This window comes from Zootermopsis nevadensis, unplaced genomic scaffold (genome assembly GCF_977971745.1).
Source record: "Zootermopsis nevadensis isolate Lab colony 2312 unplaced genomic scaffold, Znev_1.0 Znev_ptg000030l, whole genome shotgun sequence".
In the NCBI taxonomy this organism is placed as follows: Eukaryota; Metazoa; Arthropoda; class Insecta; order Blattodea; family Termopsidae; genus Zootermopsis; species Zootermopsis nevadensis.
This window is the reverse complement of record NW_028259162.1, coordinates 1,356,934-1,376,340: the sequence shown is the minus strand read 5'-3', so window position 1 is coordinate 1,376,340 and position 19,407 is coordinate 1,356,934. Positions and strand designations below refer to the sequence as shown.

At 40.0% G+C, this 19,407-nt stretch overlaps 1 protein-coding gene across 6 annotated transcripts in view; it reads right to left on the bottom strand.

The window, feature by feature from the left end:
* LOC110827779 (uncharacterized) overlaps nt 1–19,407 on the bottom strand; it is a 479,277-nt gene that overhangs the window by 222,151 nt on the left and 237,719 nt on the right. Inside the window, exon 1 of one of the 6 annotated variants that reach the window (XM_022059772.2) lies at nt 7,163–7,397. The exons of the other annotated variants lie outside the window; for them this stretch is intronic. Within the exon in view, the coding sequence (XP_021915464.2) occupies nt 7,163–7,216 (54 nt within the window). The 5' untranslated portion in view covers nt 7,217–7,397. Of the gene's footprint in view, nt 1–7,162; nt 7,398–19,407 lie in introns of those variants that run through there. 6 annotated transcript variants of the gene reach the window in all.

The window sequence follows — 19,407 nt, the reverse complement described above, 5'->3', positions numbered from 1 at the left end:
AAGACAAAGAATGCATATAAAATGCGTCCACCGAACCTACAACCCACCTACGTAACACGTGACAGCAATGTTCTGTGATTGGCTGATTTCCCTGCTGTCGAGGCCAGTCCCATATTAAGTCGCACACCCTGTATAATTATAGTGTGAGACTTCCAACCGAGAGAGAGACAGATATATGGGAAAATAACCTTAGGGAGGGAGTCAGGGAGCTATGAGGGGGGTGGGGAAATGGATAGAACTGGCTCAGGATCGTGTACAATGGCGGTGATGGTGAACCATCGGGTTTTGCTACCGCGATGTTGAATCCAAGTTCGATTTTTGTTACATGAGAGACAAATTTTTCGATTCTAGTTACTGCAATGGAAGGATATACATTTAATGTACGTGACTGTACCAATATGACATTCGGTTTAAATTACACAAGATTGGATCAATTTGGAAAACTTAGCTCTCACCGAGGATAGAAAAAAGTCATTCTGTAGTTCACTCCGGCCAGAAAAAATGTAACAACGCGAAACGAAGAACCGGATAAAAGGAAGGAACAGGCAAGAATGACGAAAGAAGCAATTAGAGATGTCTGAAAAGGGAAACAAGAAACACAAGATGTGTAACCTAACCCAGGAACACTTCGGCTGATTTCTCAAAGCGACTACGGACGTTTTAGGGGTCCGGTTCTCAGAGATGGTTACATGGTTCTATTCAGCCACTCCTGGAGACCTACGGTATATTACTTTCAAATGCTTCACGACCACTTGCCCTCTCATACCTCGAGTTCCTGCGTTCTGACCCCCTCCCTACTCGGAGGCAGGTCAGTAAGAGGTCAGTTTTAAAACAAGGCCTCTGTAATATAATTAGGCAGCTTTCCCCCCTACAGAATGAACAGGACTGCTTTTGTTGCTGATAAATATTAAGTGCGTAATTATTAATAACGTGCACTTAGCTCATTTGTGCGCCAAGGCACTAAGTTCTGTTCCGCTGTGGGATACAGAAACATGAAATTATAATTCAGACAACAGAGTGAAAGGGGGGGAGGGGGGGTAATTAAACGCGGAGTGACGGTTTGGTTGCAAAATTACAGTAAAGAGGTCGTGAATTCTTTATAGTTAAACAAAATCACCTCTCTAAAATAGGTCCACGGAAGGACAAGGTTCAGAATTTAGTGTAACGGTTACAGAAATCCATGATAGGTTTTCTTCAGGCTCTACCGTGAACGAAGAACGTCTGTCGATATTTTCCTGGGGTACTCAACATCCATGACCAGGGGCCTCTACGACAGACCCCCGTCCCCCCCAAGTTTATTGGTATTTGATGTCAGAAACGATCTATGATTTTAGAGTTAACTGTGAATCTCTTTTACAACATTTCGTACGTATTTATCATTTATTTCGTTCACGTTCCATGAGAGGAGCTAATCGCCCTGATGATGGAGGCAGCGACGACCTCCGAAACGTTGGTGAACTTCTACCAGGACCTGGCTACACGTCGTCGCAACCCAGAAGAGACAGCCATCTTCCTAACTGTCCCTTACTTTAATCACCAAATCGGTAACAAGTGAAGGTTACAAATGCAGACCTGTGTTCTGTTCTAAATTGTGTCTCCCTTTTAACCAAATATTCTCTTCAGCAATGTTCTCAAACACAGAGAGAACCTTAATCGTGCTTTCGTGTATTCTAATTCTTTTACATCGAAACATCATTTTCCACGGAATCCTCCGCGAACAGAGCAAACAGACACACGGAAAGCGTCTCATGCGCTGTGTACTTCCACAATCTTGTTGACTGTTCGATGCTTATACAGAAGAGGCAATTCGTGTTTATCACAGATAAATTCTCTAGAATCCCCTCCTCCCCACCCCCAGTCAGAGTAGGCGTTAAGTCGGCTTCTCAGATACCAAAATCAACATCTGTCTGCTTGTTTACCACTTTCATAAAGCGGCAAGTTGAAAGTACGTCTGACATGTACTGGCTACTACTTATTCAGTTTTATCTTTTGCGCCAAGGAGGAGCCTGATAGCAGCGTTGGCAGAAGTCGGTCGTCTCTAATGAACCAGCCAAAAGCTCAAATTATTTGTGCAAATGCACGGTGCCTCCGCGTACACACACTGCACGTTTAGTTCAATTTGGCAACAGCGCGACCATAACTCGTTAATGGTCGATTTTTGAGTTCTCATTCTAGGTACAGATTTGGGTTTGTCTTCATCATTTTCATAATTATTATGCCCATAAACACCATAATTGTATTCAGGTTTTGGTTAGTTTAGCTAAAGGTAGGCGAGGTTAGACCATATGATAGATCAAGTCTGGGTTGGGTTGGGTTAGGTTATGTTAGGTTAGGTTAGGTTACGTTCGGTTGGGTTTGGGCGCGAAAATTTAGTAAGTTAGGTTAAGTTAGATGAGGTTGGGTAAGGTAAGGTACATTACGTCAGGGTATACATTTGTTTACCATTTTCAGCCATCCATCATTTTATCAGTCATTATCTCTGCCAATATTTTCCTTGCCATTTAAGTTGAAAAAGATCGTTAAAACACAATATTAATAATTTGAGACGTTGATTGTTTAAAGGGGTCTAAACCCAAGGATCTTGTAAAAAATAGTGAGAAGTAATCTACGTTGGCAAACCTGTCAGTTCAACCCCCCTGTTACGTAAGTCAGTCACTTTCAGGTAGCAGTTGAAATGCATGTGACGTCTAGTTATCAATTTGCTGACAACCCCATCGCGTCCTGAGGCTCGTATTACACTAAAAATCAATTACTCTCAACACCATATATTAAAACACAGACAGGGCGTTTTAACTACAGGTTTGGTCCTAAGTTGTATTTTGATTGCTTGCGTTATGTGGGCAGTAACTTAACAATTTTTCAGTACAAAAAAAAAATCTAAATAACATTTAAGAATTCAGTCCGTACCGCGAAGAAAACACAAAACTTCACCATTACAAAGATCGAATGGTTAACGCTGTTTAAGGAAATAATCGCTGTTTACAGTGAGAATCATAGTTCGTCTAAATTACATTTAAGAATTCAGTCCGTACCGCGAAGAAAACACTACACTTCACCATTGCAAGGGTCGAATGGTTAACGCTGTTTAAGAAACAATCTTTATTAACATTTAAGTCGCTTATCATGACTGAGGTTATACGTGATTTTCCTCAGACGTCAGGTCAAATGCTAGCCACGGCCGCTTCCTTCCAAATCCTTTCCAATTCATCATTCACAATCAAACTGTACTTCGATTCTGCATTAATCACGTAATTCTGATACCGTCGTAAAACAAACCCCAGAATTATAAAAATCAAGATTAATTGATGTCGGAATGGAATGAATGGGCTCACGAAGAATTTGCGAACCAGTACACTTGGGCAATCCCTCCCCCCCCCCCCCAGCCCCATTTGTCCGTCGACCCGACAGGTGGTTGGTTTCAGAACCCATTTACGAGCGTTGCAAACGCAGAAACATTTTAATAAAAGAGGAATCACATCCCCTCTGGCTTACCGTAGTTTAATTTCTATATTAATCATCCCCTCGAAGTCCACTCGGTGAACCGGTAACTATTTGTACCACCGAGTTTCAATAATTCGGTACGTAGCTCACAGAATACAGATCTCTGTAAGCTGCGTGGTCCGTTCGACCGTTAACAATAAACAGCAAAAGACGACTGATATTTGTAATTCAGAAGTGTTTTCTCAGAGGTACAGACAAAATTATTAAATGTTAACAGTAAATCTTAAAAGGGGCTTCTTATAATTTACATAAAACAAAACCCAAATATAATTAAAAGTTTTAAATTTATGTCAAACCTTTCCTGAAGATATAGCTCAAAACAATATATTTGTGCCTTTAATAAATGGACATACCGCGAATTAGTTACTGCCTATATAAAACAGCGGAAAAACCATTTCTAAAATTTTGTTCTCACTCTTAAAAAAACATTTCACTACGCGTTGACGTTGAATGAGATAGCTATCTTGTTTGTTCCCCTCAAATGAATATCGGGGTGCCATCAATTGGGTCTCGGTCTCCCCTTTCCCCACCTTCCCCAAATTACAAGCCCCCTCCCCTATCCACCAGGCGATGTTTCGGGCTGTACCAGGTTCGATTCTCTGCCAACAAATGACCGAGGATTTTCGTGGGATTCTTTACAGTTTCCATACAATGCCAAATACATTATTTAATACAGCGTTAATAAAAACACTATTTATTAAACTACGCTTCATCAACTGCATAATTATTAGTGTCGAAAGTTAGGACGAATAATAACTGGAAATGAAGTGGCAGTGGTCTATTTTAAGTTACTGCTAACGATTTTCGTACAAAAAATGATAAAAAAAGTTAAACACGAAAGTTGCTATGAAATACGTGCGACCTGCGACCTGCGACCTACTCAGGTGTCACATCATAACGTGGGTTAAAATTCCCCTGAAAATTTTTAATTTACCTTGAGACACGCGTGGAAAAACAAAAAAATCTCGCAAGGCCTGGGATCGTATCTCGCGTCGAAGCACAGATCTGAATAATTACAAGTAATTTACCTGCCGAATATTGAGAGAATGTAACGCGTTTTACCTCCATATTCCTCCCAGCAAAGCTGCAGGTTGTAATAATGCACTGTCAACTTGACATTTCCTCTCGGAGTCGAGTCGTTTGAAAGCTGAGGTGCTTGCAGTTGTGACTTTGAATACAGAATAAGCCACAGACAGAAACTGTGTTGTTCAAACCCCTCAACCCTTTGAAGCCGAAGCTCGTCTATACATTTAAAAACCCAGTCCTCACCTCAAAGAAAACACGTCACCATGACAACGACAAATTGGTTAATAATATATATTCAGGGAAATTATCGCGGTGTATTATGGGTTTATAAAGCTAATTCCATCGGTTCTTTAGCTTCAGGTTGCAACGATCTAAAATCATTTACAATGGCAAACCACTACTTTTTCCACCCTTTGAATATACGTCTAATATTTTAATACTAACGACCCCCGCCCTCAAATTTCACTGGGTCATTTACGTACAATATGTACACTGGATAAGTCATCAGAGGGGTATATTTTATCGTGGATCTCCCAGTTCGCCTGCTAATTTACCTGGCAATTACACCATAGAATCTAACGCCCTGATCGTAAATTACGTAAAACAATTTACTGCAAAGATATAAAAAAAAATAACTCGTTAAATTATTAAATTCATAAATACTTGTAACACTTCAACACAATCCTTGCACAAGAGAGCTTTTCAATTGCACAAAAATCTACAGCAAGTACTCATAAATAATTTATATAAAACGAGCAGTACGAATAATATTAATAATAATAATAATAATCCTGTACCTTGTAAGTCTCAGAGGCCTACATAAAAATAAACAGAATATTTACGTATTTTAACTTATCTATCACTCATTTAAAAATGTTTCCAACAGCTCAGAAACAAGGTTGTAACTGACCAATAATCGTGATTATGATGATAAATGGGCTTACTTCCCATGTAAAGGCAGAATTAATAATAATAATAATATATAAATAAATAAAAAAATATCTGCTGCCCTATGTACCTCAGGGACAAGGTCTGTCTCGGGTACATGGAAGTAAACACCCTATAAAGGAGTGAATAGATGGGATGATAATAATTCGATACATCGAACATGGCATCACTCCAATTCGTGCATCCAGGTTACGAAATTCGACCAATCAGGAGAAAGTCGCTTTAATCAAAATCACGTTTCACGATACCCCGTTCATCCCTTACTACCTACAACCCTGGGAGCGAGCGGTCAACTGAAACACGAACGATCAATGTTTGTTTGGGGGTTTCTTACCCCTCGCAACATAATCCGATTACTTCAATATATATAAAAAAAAGGCTCTTTCTAAACAAAGCCTCTGGGCAGGTTTAAATAATCTCCAAACACGACCGGTACTGCAGAGAGTAGTAGAAACATTTGAATGTCCTCCTCGGTCATCATTATCATCATCAATCCGCGGTTGAAAGTCTTTCTGCAGTTCGAAATTTCCTCGGTTCGAATCGTTCGTCTAGGTTTTAGGCACAATTTCTCGGCGACCACGTCATTTTCCTCTGCGTCCCTTGTGTTTCAACACCGGATTGCAAGTTGCCCCATACGATTTCTGTACCAGCAGAGCAGTTTCGTATTCCTCCTTGCACCTACGTCGACTTTCAAACGCAGTCTAATGAACCAGTCAAACAGGAATATTAAATGGACTTCTTCTGATAATGCTCTATCTACTTTTCGAGTTGGAAATCACAGGCGTCATTTCTCGTAGACGTTTGACGAATATGTTGAAACATGGGGAAGGGGGTATTTCAACGTACGTTGTAATGACGTAATAATCTTAACATGTAACAATAACGTAACGCGTATAATAAATAACACGTCGAAATTTGAATTTTTTTTTTTTTTAAATATACTAATATGGCCAAATTGTCACGTCGACTTAAGGATGGAGTTTTAGTTTTGCTGAAATTAATATATACGAAATACAGGATCTGAAGCACATTAAAAAAAATTTAACTTAAATTCTTGCCTTACCAAAAGATAACAGAAAAAAATACACGGTGAGGAGCTTTATAATTCAACATTACTTTAAGTAGGATTTGTGGTTTTCACGTCGAGGAACCCAAAGAAGGCTGTCTAGGTAAAAATATAGAGATTTTGTGACCACGGTTATGAACATTTAAATCCATTGAAAATACCGAACTGATACACAAACATTGAACCACGTTCAAGTATGTATTGAAACTCAACCGGGTCATGAACCCAATACTGTGACAGAAGTCAGTATCAATCAGTGGTACTAGAAATCCACTCATCATTTGTATTGACAGGTTGGCAAGCGTTAATTTTGGGTCTGATGGATCAACTGACACACTAGTTAATTTACCAGTATCACTCCAATCCATTAGCATCGCGTTCCATCAAAACACAGAGACCCTTTCAAATAACATGACACACTGACTGATTTAATTTTCATACTGGAAACCAGCCAGACAAACAAAAAAAAAACTTTTAAAAAAGTCAAATCTACCAATATCAAGTTATAAATAAACGCGGGAAACTTTTGTGTTAATCCGCCTCGCTGCACAATAGAAGACGCGACCATGTTTGAAAAGTTAAAACAACAAGAAACTGTAAACGATTGTTAAAATATCTTACCTTCTTTCCATCACGAAATTTCACTGTTCCCTCGATGACAGTATTATTATCCATGTCGAAGAATTAAAAACACTTTATTTAGATCATGACACACAAACAATCTGGCACAATATTCTATTTATACACACAGCAAACTGTTATAATTTAGAACCAACACACGCCTCGAGCCACTGAGCTCTGCGAGGTGACAACCGACGAGCGCGCCACGTCCAAAGCACGCACACGACTGTGCAAGGTTTTCCCTCCCAGTTCCACGTATCCCCCCCCTTCACCTCACCTCTCCTCATAACCCATACAATGATACTGCTGCCATCTACTAACAGATAACGGTACGACATACAGCAGTGGCGGCCCCACGCAATGCCACTCGCTATTCCGTCTGCAAATAAGTGATTATACACTTGCCCAGTTCATCATCCACAGACATTTTATCATCTGGTCTAAATAATATTTAATAATTCAGTCTGTACCGCGGAGAAAACACAACTTTTCACCATTAAAAGTAGCTGCTTTAAGAAATAATCCGTCTTCAACGAGAATCATACGAAACACAGAAAATAAAATGAAGTTTTATTTATTGTTGAAGAAGGTGGTTAATATAGTTACCACCGAGCTACAAAGAGTAAAAAAAGTATACTATGCATTACTGTTTGGTGTTCTGATGAAAACGATGGAAGATTTATCAGATAATCGACTGAGATTTACAGAGGGTAAATTCTACATGTAAGCACTTCATCTGCACTTGTTGGCCAATTAATAAATTTCGTCAATCTGTCTGTTCTTTAGTGTCAGTACTGATTTTTTTTTTCTCGTATTATTTGGTTAAATATTTTAAAATGAAAATGACAAGAAAATCTCTTATCAGAGGACACAAACGAGGCGTTTGTTCTTTGGAGGACATGACAGTGAAGACAGATAAAAGAGTGCAGAAAGGAGAATTAAGAAAGAACTCTGCACATAGTGAAGATGGAAAGGGGGGGGGGGAACTGTCACCTCGAAAGAAACGACAGGAATTTAAATTTGAAAAGAACACTGTTCGGAATACATGTTCCTCCCAGCAAAGGAAGTGAATCTTCTCTTCATCGGCTTCCTACAGCTCACTCAACCTCTTATAAAACTGGTGCCGGGCGAAGACGGCCAGAGCTTGAAGCACATTTCACCTACATTTAGCATCTTCGCAAATGAGTGGAGCCCTTACTCACTCACACGTGTTCATAATACACTGACAACATTCGTAGCGTAATGTAAAATTCGACTCAAGAATAAATGTTTAGAGTGTCGACTTTACAATAACCTGTGTCTCTTTGCAGAGGTTATAACAACGTCTTCATATTCGGGAGGTCTCAGGTTCAGTTCTCGGCCCAGAAGACATATCCTGATTCGTCGTCTTTTTCAGAACACTTACGTAAATAATGAGATTATAACTTAAGTATACTGAGGAAGATTCCTTTCCAATTCATCATTCTACGCTTCTTAAACTATAACAACCAAGTTTACAAAAGAGTGGGTAAATACGACAGGAACCAACGAACCAAACCGCCATGTTTCAGCTACGACAGTCAATGTGTTCAGACACTTTATTTATATTCACTTGTTTATTAAAGTGTCAGCTTCCCTACAGAAGCCATAAATCACTGGTAGGATAAATATCAGTGACAAAAGGCTTTTTGTTGAAGCGATCAGCTGGGAAAAGCGAAACATATTACTAAATCATAAATTTTATTCATATCCAAAGTAAATAAAGCAGGGGAGTCCAATTTATCATTTTCGCCATTGATCTTACTGGTCACGCTCGAGTTTCTTGGTTCCACAAACTACGTCATTTCGTCAGGTACAAGATGTCACAAAATGTTGTAACTAAATATGATTTTACATTGTAATATTAGTCTGGTAAACAAATGCACGTACATAAAGTTCCTTCCTTGCTAAAAGAAAATGAATAAATTGTAGTGCCTAAGACGTAAATTTGATCGTACAGGGTGTGCGAATTTGCACTGGATCCATATGGCTCATAACAGGAATCAAACACTGCCTTCTGGGTTGTTCCGCCGTATATTTGGTAGAAAATGACAAAGTCCATGTCAGGGCGAGCAACCCAATGACGGAGACAGGTTTACAGATCTGTCGTGACTTTCCTCAACACCCCCATTTAAATAGTATCCACTCCCACATTATGCTGCACCATATAGGCCCAAAACCCTGCACTTGTCATCGTCATGTCATAGCCACGACTATATCACTCCGAGGGTTTACCGAATAGAGGCCTTTGAAAATTTCAAGGTCATTCGTCAGTAATTTTTTCCAAACGCATATTTCTGCCGAACTGCTGCAATCTGAGCGACCATATTCAAGTCCGTTTGAGTTGTCGCACATGTCAGTGTCACGTCATAGTTACAATATCATTCCGTGTGTTTTCTGAAGCCAAAGCTCGCCTAAATGTTATTTAAGAATTTAGAACGTACCGCGAAGAAAACACCAGACTTCACCATTATAAGGAGCAAGTGGTTAATGCTGTATAATGAAATAATCGCTATTTGCGGTGAGAATCACTTTAACTGCTCAAATAATTGACAAAATAAAAGCAGCATCCTTCCCTCACACAATGAATTAAAAATAACTTTAAACTAAATCATTATATTTAATCGCACTGAAAGATAAAACTCTTCCTGTAACCCACCAGAAACAATGGAATCACTTATCAAGTTAAAATAATCGCAGATAAGACAACATGAACTTCAAAGGGTGGACGCATTGGGGTTGTGCTGACGTCAGTTGCACCCCCCCCAAGTTAGATCAAGTTACGTCAAGTGGAGTGGTAGCTATCTTAACATTTACGTCAAATTTAATTAAATCAAGAATCAATAAAGGGGTTAGTCTAATGGAAATTTACGACGAAGAATAAAAGCACACTCAGGAAATGTGACAATCATTATCTTCAACTGGTGCAACTACCTGTGTTAGGACAAGGGTTGTGTGCAATGACAAGGGTAACTACCCTTCACCACTGAGTGGATGAGCAGAGTCAAAGCTCCATTCACTCAGGCAAATAAACTAAAATAATAATCGACAAACTCTCTTGTAGCGATCTGAAGGTTCATCACCGCTAACACAAAACGCAGTCGCTGACCACGCCTTCGGTCTTTACAACCAATACGCCAAGATAGCATTCTGAAATGACACCTAAAATATACGTAGACAGGCAATTTAAAACTAAACGCGGGCTTCCTGCGGCATTGCACTGGGTTCGACCCTCGACCTGAGGAAGGAGGTCATTATACTTTGATATGCGCGCCCGGTTCTTCAGCTGTTACTTAAGAAACGGAATCAGTTCAGGCCCGTAAAGGTACTCGAGTTCTCAGGTTACAAAGCTGTCACCCACTGGAAGGACGCATCTTTAAAGTACAGGCAAAGCTTGCTATGTTGTTTAATGACGGCTTTAGTCTTCTTGGCAGCACCACGGATCCCCCACACTTCGGAGGAAATAACTTGTCTCCATCTTCAGAACAGGACACACGTAAACGAGACAAAATTTCGCACTGCATTTAAATCATAAAAGATAACAGAAAATTAGTCAATGGCCCTGCCACCTGACAACTGAAGGTCACACAGCGAGCGAGGTGTCAATATTGACCTGAAATGTAATGCCGTGTGGTAGGCAAATATATATCAAGGTTTGGACGAACATGCTGACTGTATCTGCAGGGATGAAAATGTTGGTTCCTGTGCTATTTAACGATGCCGTATCAAACTGAATAAGCTTATAGAGTCGGATAAGATGACAGAGTTATTACGTACAGTGCAGAGAAATGGTGGCCTACAATTTGATCACATGAAAAATGACCCGCAGACTGTACAATTCTAGTTATGCTGATGGTTCGCGGTCGTACGAAGTTGTGAGGTGGGAGAAATTCAGTCCTCACCTTTGTGCTGATTTCTCTCGCCTTGTTCCTTACCATTCATTTGCCTTTATTTCGTCGGTGTGACTTTTCCTGAATTTTGTACTTCTAACTTTTCTTTCTTTACATTAAAATTATGAAATTTTACAAATTTTTAAAAAAAAGATAATTAAAAATTACAACTTGATTTTAGGGATCATGCTGACGGATGCATGTAACGTAACTTGGAAAATTAATTACACGTCTGACGCACTTATGTTGACGTCACAATTGTTACCGAAATTATTCAAGGTACAATTCTTGACAAAAACAAGCGAATTTAGGTGTTTTATCCATTTGTCACGCCATCTGCGTGTACTGTACTGTAATTTACCGAAGCCCAAGGGCTACGTTCCTTTATCCACTTCGCTTAAAATTCGGGATGTAACTGAATGTGGAACAAAGAAGCAGCGCTGGGCGCTTCATACGTTTTTGAAGTTGGTAATGAGCAGCTGCAGGGTGGTAATTATGTTGGTAATTGAAATCCAGAACCAGAAGGGTGAGGAGGGGAGGAAATACCCCTTTCAAATCCTGTGCGAATGAAAAATAGAGACGGAGAAAAATCATAATCAAGAGAGGAGATAGAAATGGCGGTCATTAGGGGCGATGCAGTTAAAAATCTCAGCTGGAAAGGGTCTGAGACTCATGACGAACGACGACTAACCCCGGAAAAATTTATGGAATGATTACGATTTGTTCCAAAAATATTCTTGTTCCATGTCTTCTGTGGGTAGACGTCATGAAGACGTATGGAGGGCGTATAGGTCAAGCTTCACATATTCTACATCCCCTGTTCGATATGGAGATGAATGGTCAATTTCAGAGGGAATTATGAGGGGCAAACTGTGTACAGGAAGGGCGAGTTGACAGGTGACATGTAAAAACTATTGAAATGTGAAAAAATGGAAGTCACACAAACGAACAGGAATAAAGAATAAGAAATACAGAGAATGGAAGAGAACAGAATTAAAAGGGGAGAAACAAAATAAATAAAGGGAGAAGCGAAACTACAGCACGAGGCAAGAAAGGAGAATGCAAACTGACAAACAAACAAACAAACAAACACACAGAGGAAACAAACGAACTTGTGTCTGCGTGCTCAGAATACGAGGTTCGACACTTCATCAACTGCTTATTAATAGTACCGTTTCAACACAACGACGCCATTTGTGACGTGTGGTGTATCTATATGATAGACAAATACTGGTTGGCTGGGGAACACTTCTTTAAAGACAATTTAAATGCCTAAGCAAAGCGTTTTTCGTCAAAATAAGATTTATTTATCGACTATTACTTAAGCATCTTCTTATTAATCGTTTCATTATCGGAACAAACGAGCGAATTTCAATCTATTGTATACGATTTCAATAATTTTTCACTGAAATTCATAAACACGCGTTTAAAACACTCTATTCATTTTCTCTACTGATTCGGTTATTAACAGAACCCCATAGATTCAAAGGGCCTTGAGTTTGTATTACAAACCGATCAACAAATGAGTCGGAGAGCTTTCGACTTTTGCTTTGGTTAACTGGTGTTCATTAAGTCCTACTTAAGACATTCCCGTCATTATTGACGGGCAATTTTCTAGTAATTTTTAATAGTAAACATGAATAATACGTAAAAGAGGGAAGGCTGTGTTAACCCGTGTTTCAAGAAACCTAACCTACAAGTTAATCATCGCCTTCATGTGCTTAATAAAAACATTTCGGATAATAAATAAACAGACGCAAGCAATCTATTCCACTAAGGGCAAAAGAGTGTTCTATCGTCAGTAGAACATTTTTCTTCAGACACTTACAGCGCTCCAAGTGGCAGGACCGAAAACTCGAGATGATAGATTGGGTTTCCATGGGGAATCCCCGTTCTCCCATAAATTCGGTCGACCTCTAGAACACAAGAAACATCTTTCCAATACCCATCAATCCTTGCGAACAAAACAGGCGAGAGACGAATGTAGCAGATAGAAAACAAACCACGACTTCTTGTTTGTCTGACACAAAATTGCTCTATTTAATAATAAAATGTATCCTGTATTCCGTCTGTAATGCTCCCATAATTGGATAAAAACAGTAAAACACGTAAAATAATTATGGTGTTCACAACTCTATCGTCTAGACACAATTTCCTCAGAATATCATCCAGTGATGGGCTTTTGTGAACGCGGTAATAAATTCCTATGGGAATGCTATTAAAGAATTCAGTCCGTACCGCGAAGAAAACACAACTCTTCACCATTACAAAGATCAACTGGTTAACGCTGTTTAAGGAAATAATAGATTTTTATTCTGATAATTAATTAACCCTTCGAAACCGAAGCTCGTCTAAATAGCATTTAAGAATTCAGTCCGTACCGCGAAGAAAACACCACACTTCACCATTACAAAGATCGAATGGTTAACGGTGTTTAAGGAAGTAATCGCTGTTTACAGTGAGAATCATAGTTCGTTTAAATTACATTTAAGAATCCAGTCCGTACCGCGAAGAAAACACCACACTTCACCATTACAAAGATCGACTGGTTAACGCTGTTTAAGGAAATAATAGATTTTTATTCTGATAATTAATTAACCCTTCGAAACCGAAGCTCGTCTAAATAGCATTTAAGAATTCAGTCCGTACCGCGAAGAAAACACCACACTTCACCATTACAAAGATCGAATGGTTAACGGTGTTTAAGGAAGTAATCGCTGTTTACAGTGAGAATCATAGTTCGTTTAAATTACATTTAAGAATCCAGTCCGTACCGCGAAGAAAACACCACACTTCACCATTACAAAGATCGACTGGTTAACGCTGTTTAAGGAAATAATCGCTGTTTATTCTGAGATTCATATGAAACCCAGTAAACGTGGAGTTATTAGTTATTAAAGCACGTGGTAAACGTATTAAATGTCAGGACAATATTAATATTGATCCATTCAATGTCGCTGAGATAAGATTTGAACCCGGGACTTACCAAAAACCGTGGAGTGACGTATCAGGACAGAAGTTGGTGAGTCTGATTTAAACCCAAAGACGTGTATCGGAACAGATGGGCGGATATCCTCCAACCCCCCCCCCCCCCGCCCCCGACCGTGGAATTCCAACAGCCTGTCTGGATGCTGAGAAAGATGCTCATCTATTATTTAGCAGGAGACAGAGTTTGACCCCGACACTAAAAATAACACGAGAACCAGAAGCGGTAGAAAAACAAAACAGAAATATCATCAGCGGCATTAATACGTGTCTTTGTGTTTCCGAAGTACAGGGTGTCCCGAAACACAGCATCCGATGCCTGAAAAAAAATATTCCTAGTTCGATTCCTTTCAGATACAACTGATAAGCGTTAATGTGTGGACTATGTTGCGTGTATTATTTACATGGAATTAAAGACAGTCAACTCATCGCGAAGAAATACGAATGCACTATCTAAAACCTCGGAATAAATAGCGTATTTTTTATAACAGGAGTTAACAACCCACGACGCTGAATATTCTGAGGTGCTGACAGCGTCGTTAAATAATAAAGATGAAAGATAAACACGTTGACAATCAAAGTAATTTTATACGCGATGGGCGATAGGTTGGCACATCTATTTCTTCAGACTGCGATCACAGAGCTGAAGTGAACGGCTTCCTTATTGAATAAATGACTGTTATCCAATCAATCAATCCTCTTCAGAAATCATCGCATCAACAGGATGTTTGACAATTACGTGTTCTTAAAGAACACACAGAAACTTTGTGTGATATTAAAATTCCAAAGAAATTACTGACTAACAACAAATATTTCATGTCGGGTTTATAGAAACACTTATGATCTATATCAATGCAAAAATTTCACGTGCCCAGTATAAATGGTCTATTTGTAATCTCTGTCAAACTTGAAACGATACAAATTTTTTAGTATGTACGTCACGTTGTTATTACATATTCAATGAAATGTTACCGTAAATAATTTCAGTTCCCTATATTAAAACATCGCTCCCACTTTTCAAGTTCGCTCGTCAACCATGTTGTTCTTACGTATTGCAGGAATTTAAAAAAAAATACAATATCGGGTTAGACTTCACACCAAATTTCGTAACAAATGGTTCAGAAACTTAAAAATGTGAAACATGCAAACAGTTACCATGGCGACTTTCATTCTTTCTTTCTCTCTTTCCGAGGGCCTATAACTTGTTTAAATTATAGTTCCTTATCTGCCGTGGCTTCCATTGCGTGCTGATATCGGTCATATTTTGTTGAATGTGACAGCCAGCATTAAGCAACAAGTTGTTACAGCTCAGAAGATCTGAGTTATTTTCTAGATAAAACTGGTAAAAATGCTTTTCGTCCCCCCCCCCCCCCCCCGGGATTCGTGTCGCCGGGTTATGCGCTCACATGTTCGCAGAATTCACCACATTCGCCCAGGATGTATTTTCCCCCCTTCAGATATGCTATAATTTATGGCGCTTAGTTCAATTAAGTGTCTGTATTGGCCAGCGGCTGTTAGTTTTCGACAGTAACACGTAACCAAAACTGTGCTGATATTCCAAAATCAATAAGTGACGTCACACAACTCCTATAGTCACTTATAAATCGCTATAAATAGATAGATTTCGCCTCATGCGCGACACAAAAATTCTAGGTTTATTCATACAGGTTCCAGAATTTAACTCCCAAAAAAATTAGCGACTTCCAAAATGTATGTGCCTTCCCGATTCCACCCCGATCCATTTCATTATTATTATTATTATTATATTATTTAGTGTTCTGTCTGACGACAGGTCCATATGAACAGGATCCTTCCATCCTTTTCTTTTCTCGGACTGGGACCTGTTCATATACGTTCTTGGCAGATGATCCAGAAGTGGTTTGCCATTGCCTTCTTCTGTGTGTGAATGGAGTAATTGTTGGGATGCCACGGAGGAAAACTCCGTGTTGCCTAGACCACGGCCTTGCCCAACACAAGTTATAAATTCGGGCACCGCCGGGAATCGAACCCGAGACCCCCAGGATTACAAGGCCAGCGTTCTAACCGCTACACCACCTCATCTTATTATTATTTAGTGTTCTGTCTGACGACAGGTCCATATGAACAGGATCCTTCCATCCTTTTCTCGGACTGGGACCTGTTCATATACGTTCTTGGCAGATGATCCAGAAGTGGTTTGCCATTGCCTTCTTCTGTGTGTGAATGGAGTGACTGTTGGGATGCCACGGAGGAAAACTCCGTGTTGCCTAGACCACGGCCTTGCCCAACACAAGTTATAAATTCGGGCACCGCCGGGAATATTTTCTCAGAGAATTTATTTGCATTCGGTACACCGCAATATGAGTGGAATCTTCTTCTTATATTTCCTCGATTTTGGAAAGTTTAAAGACTCCATGCATAAGATATTTGTAGGTACCAACAAAGATGATTAGTAAAACAGATTTTAGACTTATCGTTCTCTGCTTTGCAATATTTCTGCAAAACTTCTTTTTCTTTTAAATTCTTGTACCAGATTTAGGAAATACCAAAACATTATTTACCAATAAATTAGGTTAGTTTCTTGATCTATCAACATCCACCGCTTCTCTACCCCTCCCCACAACCCCCATGGGTTAATTTTACAATATCGACACATGTTCAAACATGTAAATTCGAAGAATAGTTCATTCTCCATTGGAACTCGTGATACAATCAGTCCTAAAGGCATTTCTGATGATTCCCATGCTCTGGCTTGTAACTTGACTGTTGAGCAATGCCAGACAGCGATAAATCCAGCAGACAGACAACGCGCGATCCGTTATCTGACGTGTACAACGCCACCTTTCTTTCCTTTAACATTCACAAAGACGACGATAGTAAAAGCACCTTCCAGGAAATTCAAAAACGTTTACTGCGGCCCTAAAAGTTTCTTCCTGTCATCCGGTAACAAACGTAAAGCTTCATCTTAGGGTGGAACTACTTTAAAACGTCGGTGTGAATCGGTTCCTGAAACGAATCAAGCCGTCAGTAACTTTGTTCACTGACGTAACTTACATCTGCAGAATTAACGAAACAAACTGGCTACCACGAGGCAAGCATTTGGACTTAACCCGGCTCAAATCCCTCCAAGCAAATGCTAGAAAAAATTCTGTATCTCAAAACAGCGCGAGAATATTTCATTCCAGGTACAGTAACACTAAAATTCTCATCACGCGTCACACGAATGTGTCCAGTCATCCGAATATAATCTTCCACGACAATAATTAACCCCTCCTCCATCACTTAAAACTTTTCCCTGGACATTCATTCAGTTTTGAACACCCTGTATATTGTGTAATGGCGCAAACACAATAATGTTTGGATGAGGACGGCGTAAGATGAAATACAGGACACGAGATGAGGCGGTATGCAGGTCACGTGGTCGGTCAGCCGCCCTCTGCGACACTGTCACACAAACTGGGTGGTGACTAAGCGATCACTCGCATCCAGCTGACAGCTCGGCTTGCCTTGTTCATCCACATTTCTCCATTTTTTATAATTAGCTTGTTTTACCTCTGTATTACGCCTTCTTTGAAAGTTGACACAAAAACGTGGTCGCTTAACCTGACACAGGCGAGGGGAGTGAAAAATATGTTACGACAAAATTTAAAAGTAACCCATTTGGGATTATACGCGTTTCTCATGTTACAAGCGGCCCTGATGTTTCTCATGACACTGAAATGAAACCCTGATATGCGAACGAGAATGACATATACTAACCTGTAATTGGGTTTCGTCAGTACACGAAAGCAAAACCAACAAAAGATTCTTTCTCAACGAAACTAATAGAGAACATTCATTTTTTAAATTCACTATCGCATTCAATGACATAGACTAATTTTGTCTGTTGTTTTATTTTTATTTAGTGTTCTGTCTGACGACAGGTCCATATGAACAGGATCCTTCCATCCTTTTCTCGGACTGGGACCTGTTCATATACGTTCTTGGCAGATGATCCAGAAGTGGTTTGCCATTGCCTTCTTCTGTGTGTGAATGGAGTAATTGTTGGGATGCCACGAAGGAAAACTCCGTGTTGCCTAGACCACGGCCTTGCCCAACACAAGTTATAAATTCGGGCACCGCCGGGAATCGAACCCGAGACCCCAGGATTACAAGGCCAGCGTTCTAACCGCTAGACCACCTAATCTTATTATTATTTAGTGTTCTGTCTGACGACAGGTCCATATGAACAGGATCCTTCCATCCTTTTCTCGGACTGGGACCTGTTCATATACGTTCTTGGCAGATGATCCAGAAGTGGTTTGCCATTGCCTTCTTCTGTGTGTGAATGGAGTAATTGTTGGGATGCCACGGAGGAAAACTCCGTGTTGCCTAGACCACGGCCTTGCCCAACACAAGTTATAAATTCGGGCACCGCCGGGAATCGAACCCGAGACCCCAGGATTACAAGGCCAGCGTTCTAACCGCTAGAAAACCGTGTTTTATCTGGATACAAAGCTTGGTTTCTCATATTAAGGGACGAAGACAGATTGAAGGTGTCTGAGGACACAGAAGAACTCGAATCGGCTGGCGCGAGGCAGCAGTGAAGTGCGTTTACCCCTGGCAAGGGCTTCCTTCCCGCAAAGTGTTTCCTCCACTTTCGAGTTATATTCAAAACCGATTGGAAAAAGGAGGCGGGAATAAGAAAACGAAGAATAAGAAACATGACGGCGATGTAAGAAGCAGGCTTTCAATTTGTTCGATGAATCCACGCTTCGAGACCGTCTTGTAGGACATAATGATGCGACATCGCCTCAGGGTCTGCCGGCCGCCTTATTAGGATTTTCTGAGCCGTTACCCGACGTTTTGTGCGTAAAGAAGTTGATAATGGCCAAAAATAAATGAAAAGAGAAACTGAACGCGTAGCGAGTCCTCTTAAACATTTCATAAAGTAGTAAGTAAAAGGAGTGTTTGGGGCGAAGGGAGCGCGGGGTGGGGGGTGGGGGTGGGTCTTGACATACGAAGCCAAAAAAAAAGTTTCGGGAGGGAAAGAGTGAAGTCTTTCGTTGAAGGAAAAATTCAATTCATACAGTGTATTCCCCGCTCAAAGACTTCCTCTTTATATTTTGACGGGTTTCTTTTCTTTTATTTCTACAGACGATCTGAAGTCAGTATCGCATATTTTAACGTTCACCGTACCTGAGTTTCCTCAGCGCATAAACGGCCCAAAGTGCGTTCTATTAACTGAAAGGAAAAACTTCATTCTGGAAGGGATATTTTTTTTTTCATTCCTGTTGGCACTCTAACCGTACAACTCAATACATTAATAAAGTTAATCAGAGTACCAAGATGATGTATCAACTACTGCTGTTAAAATATAAATTAAATCGATCG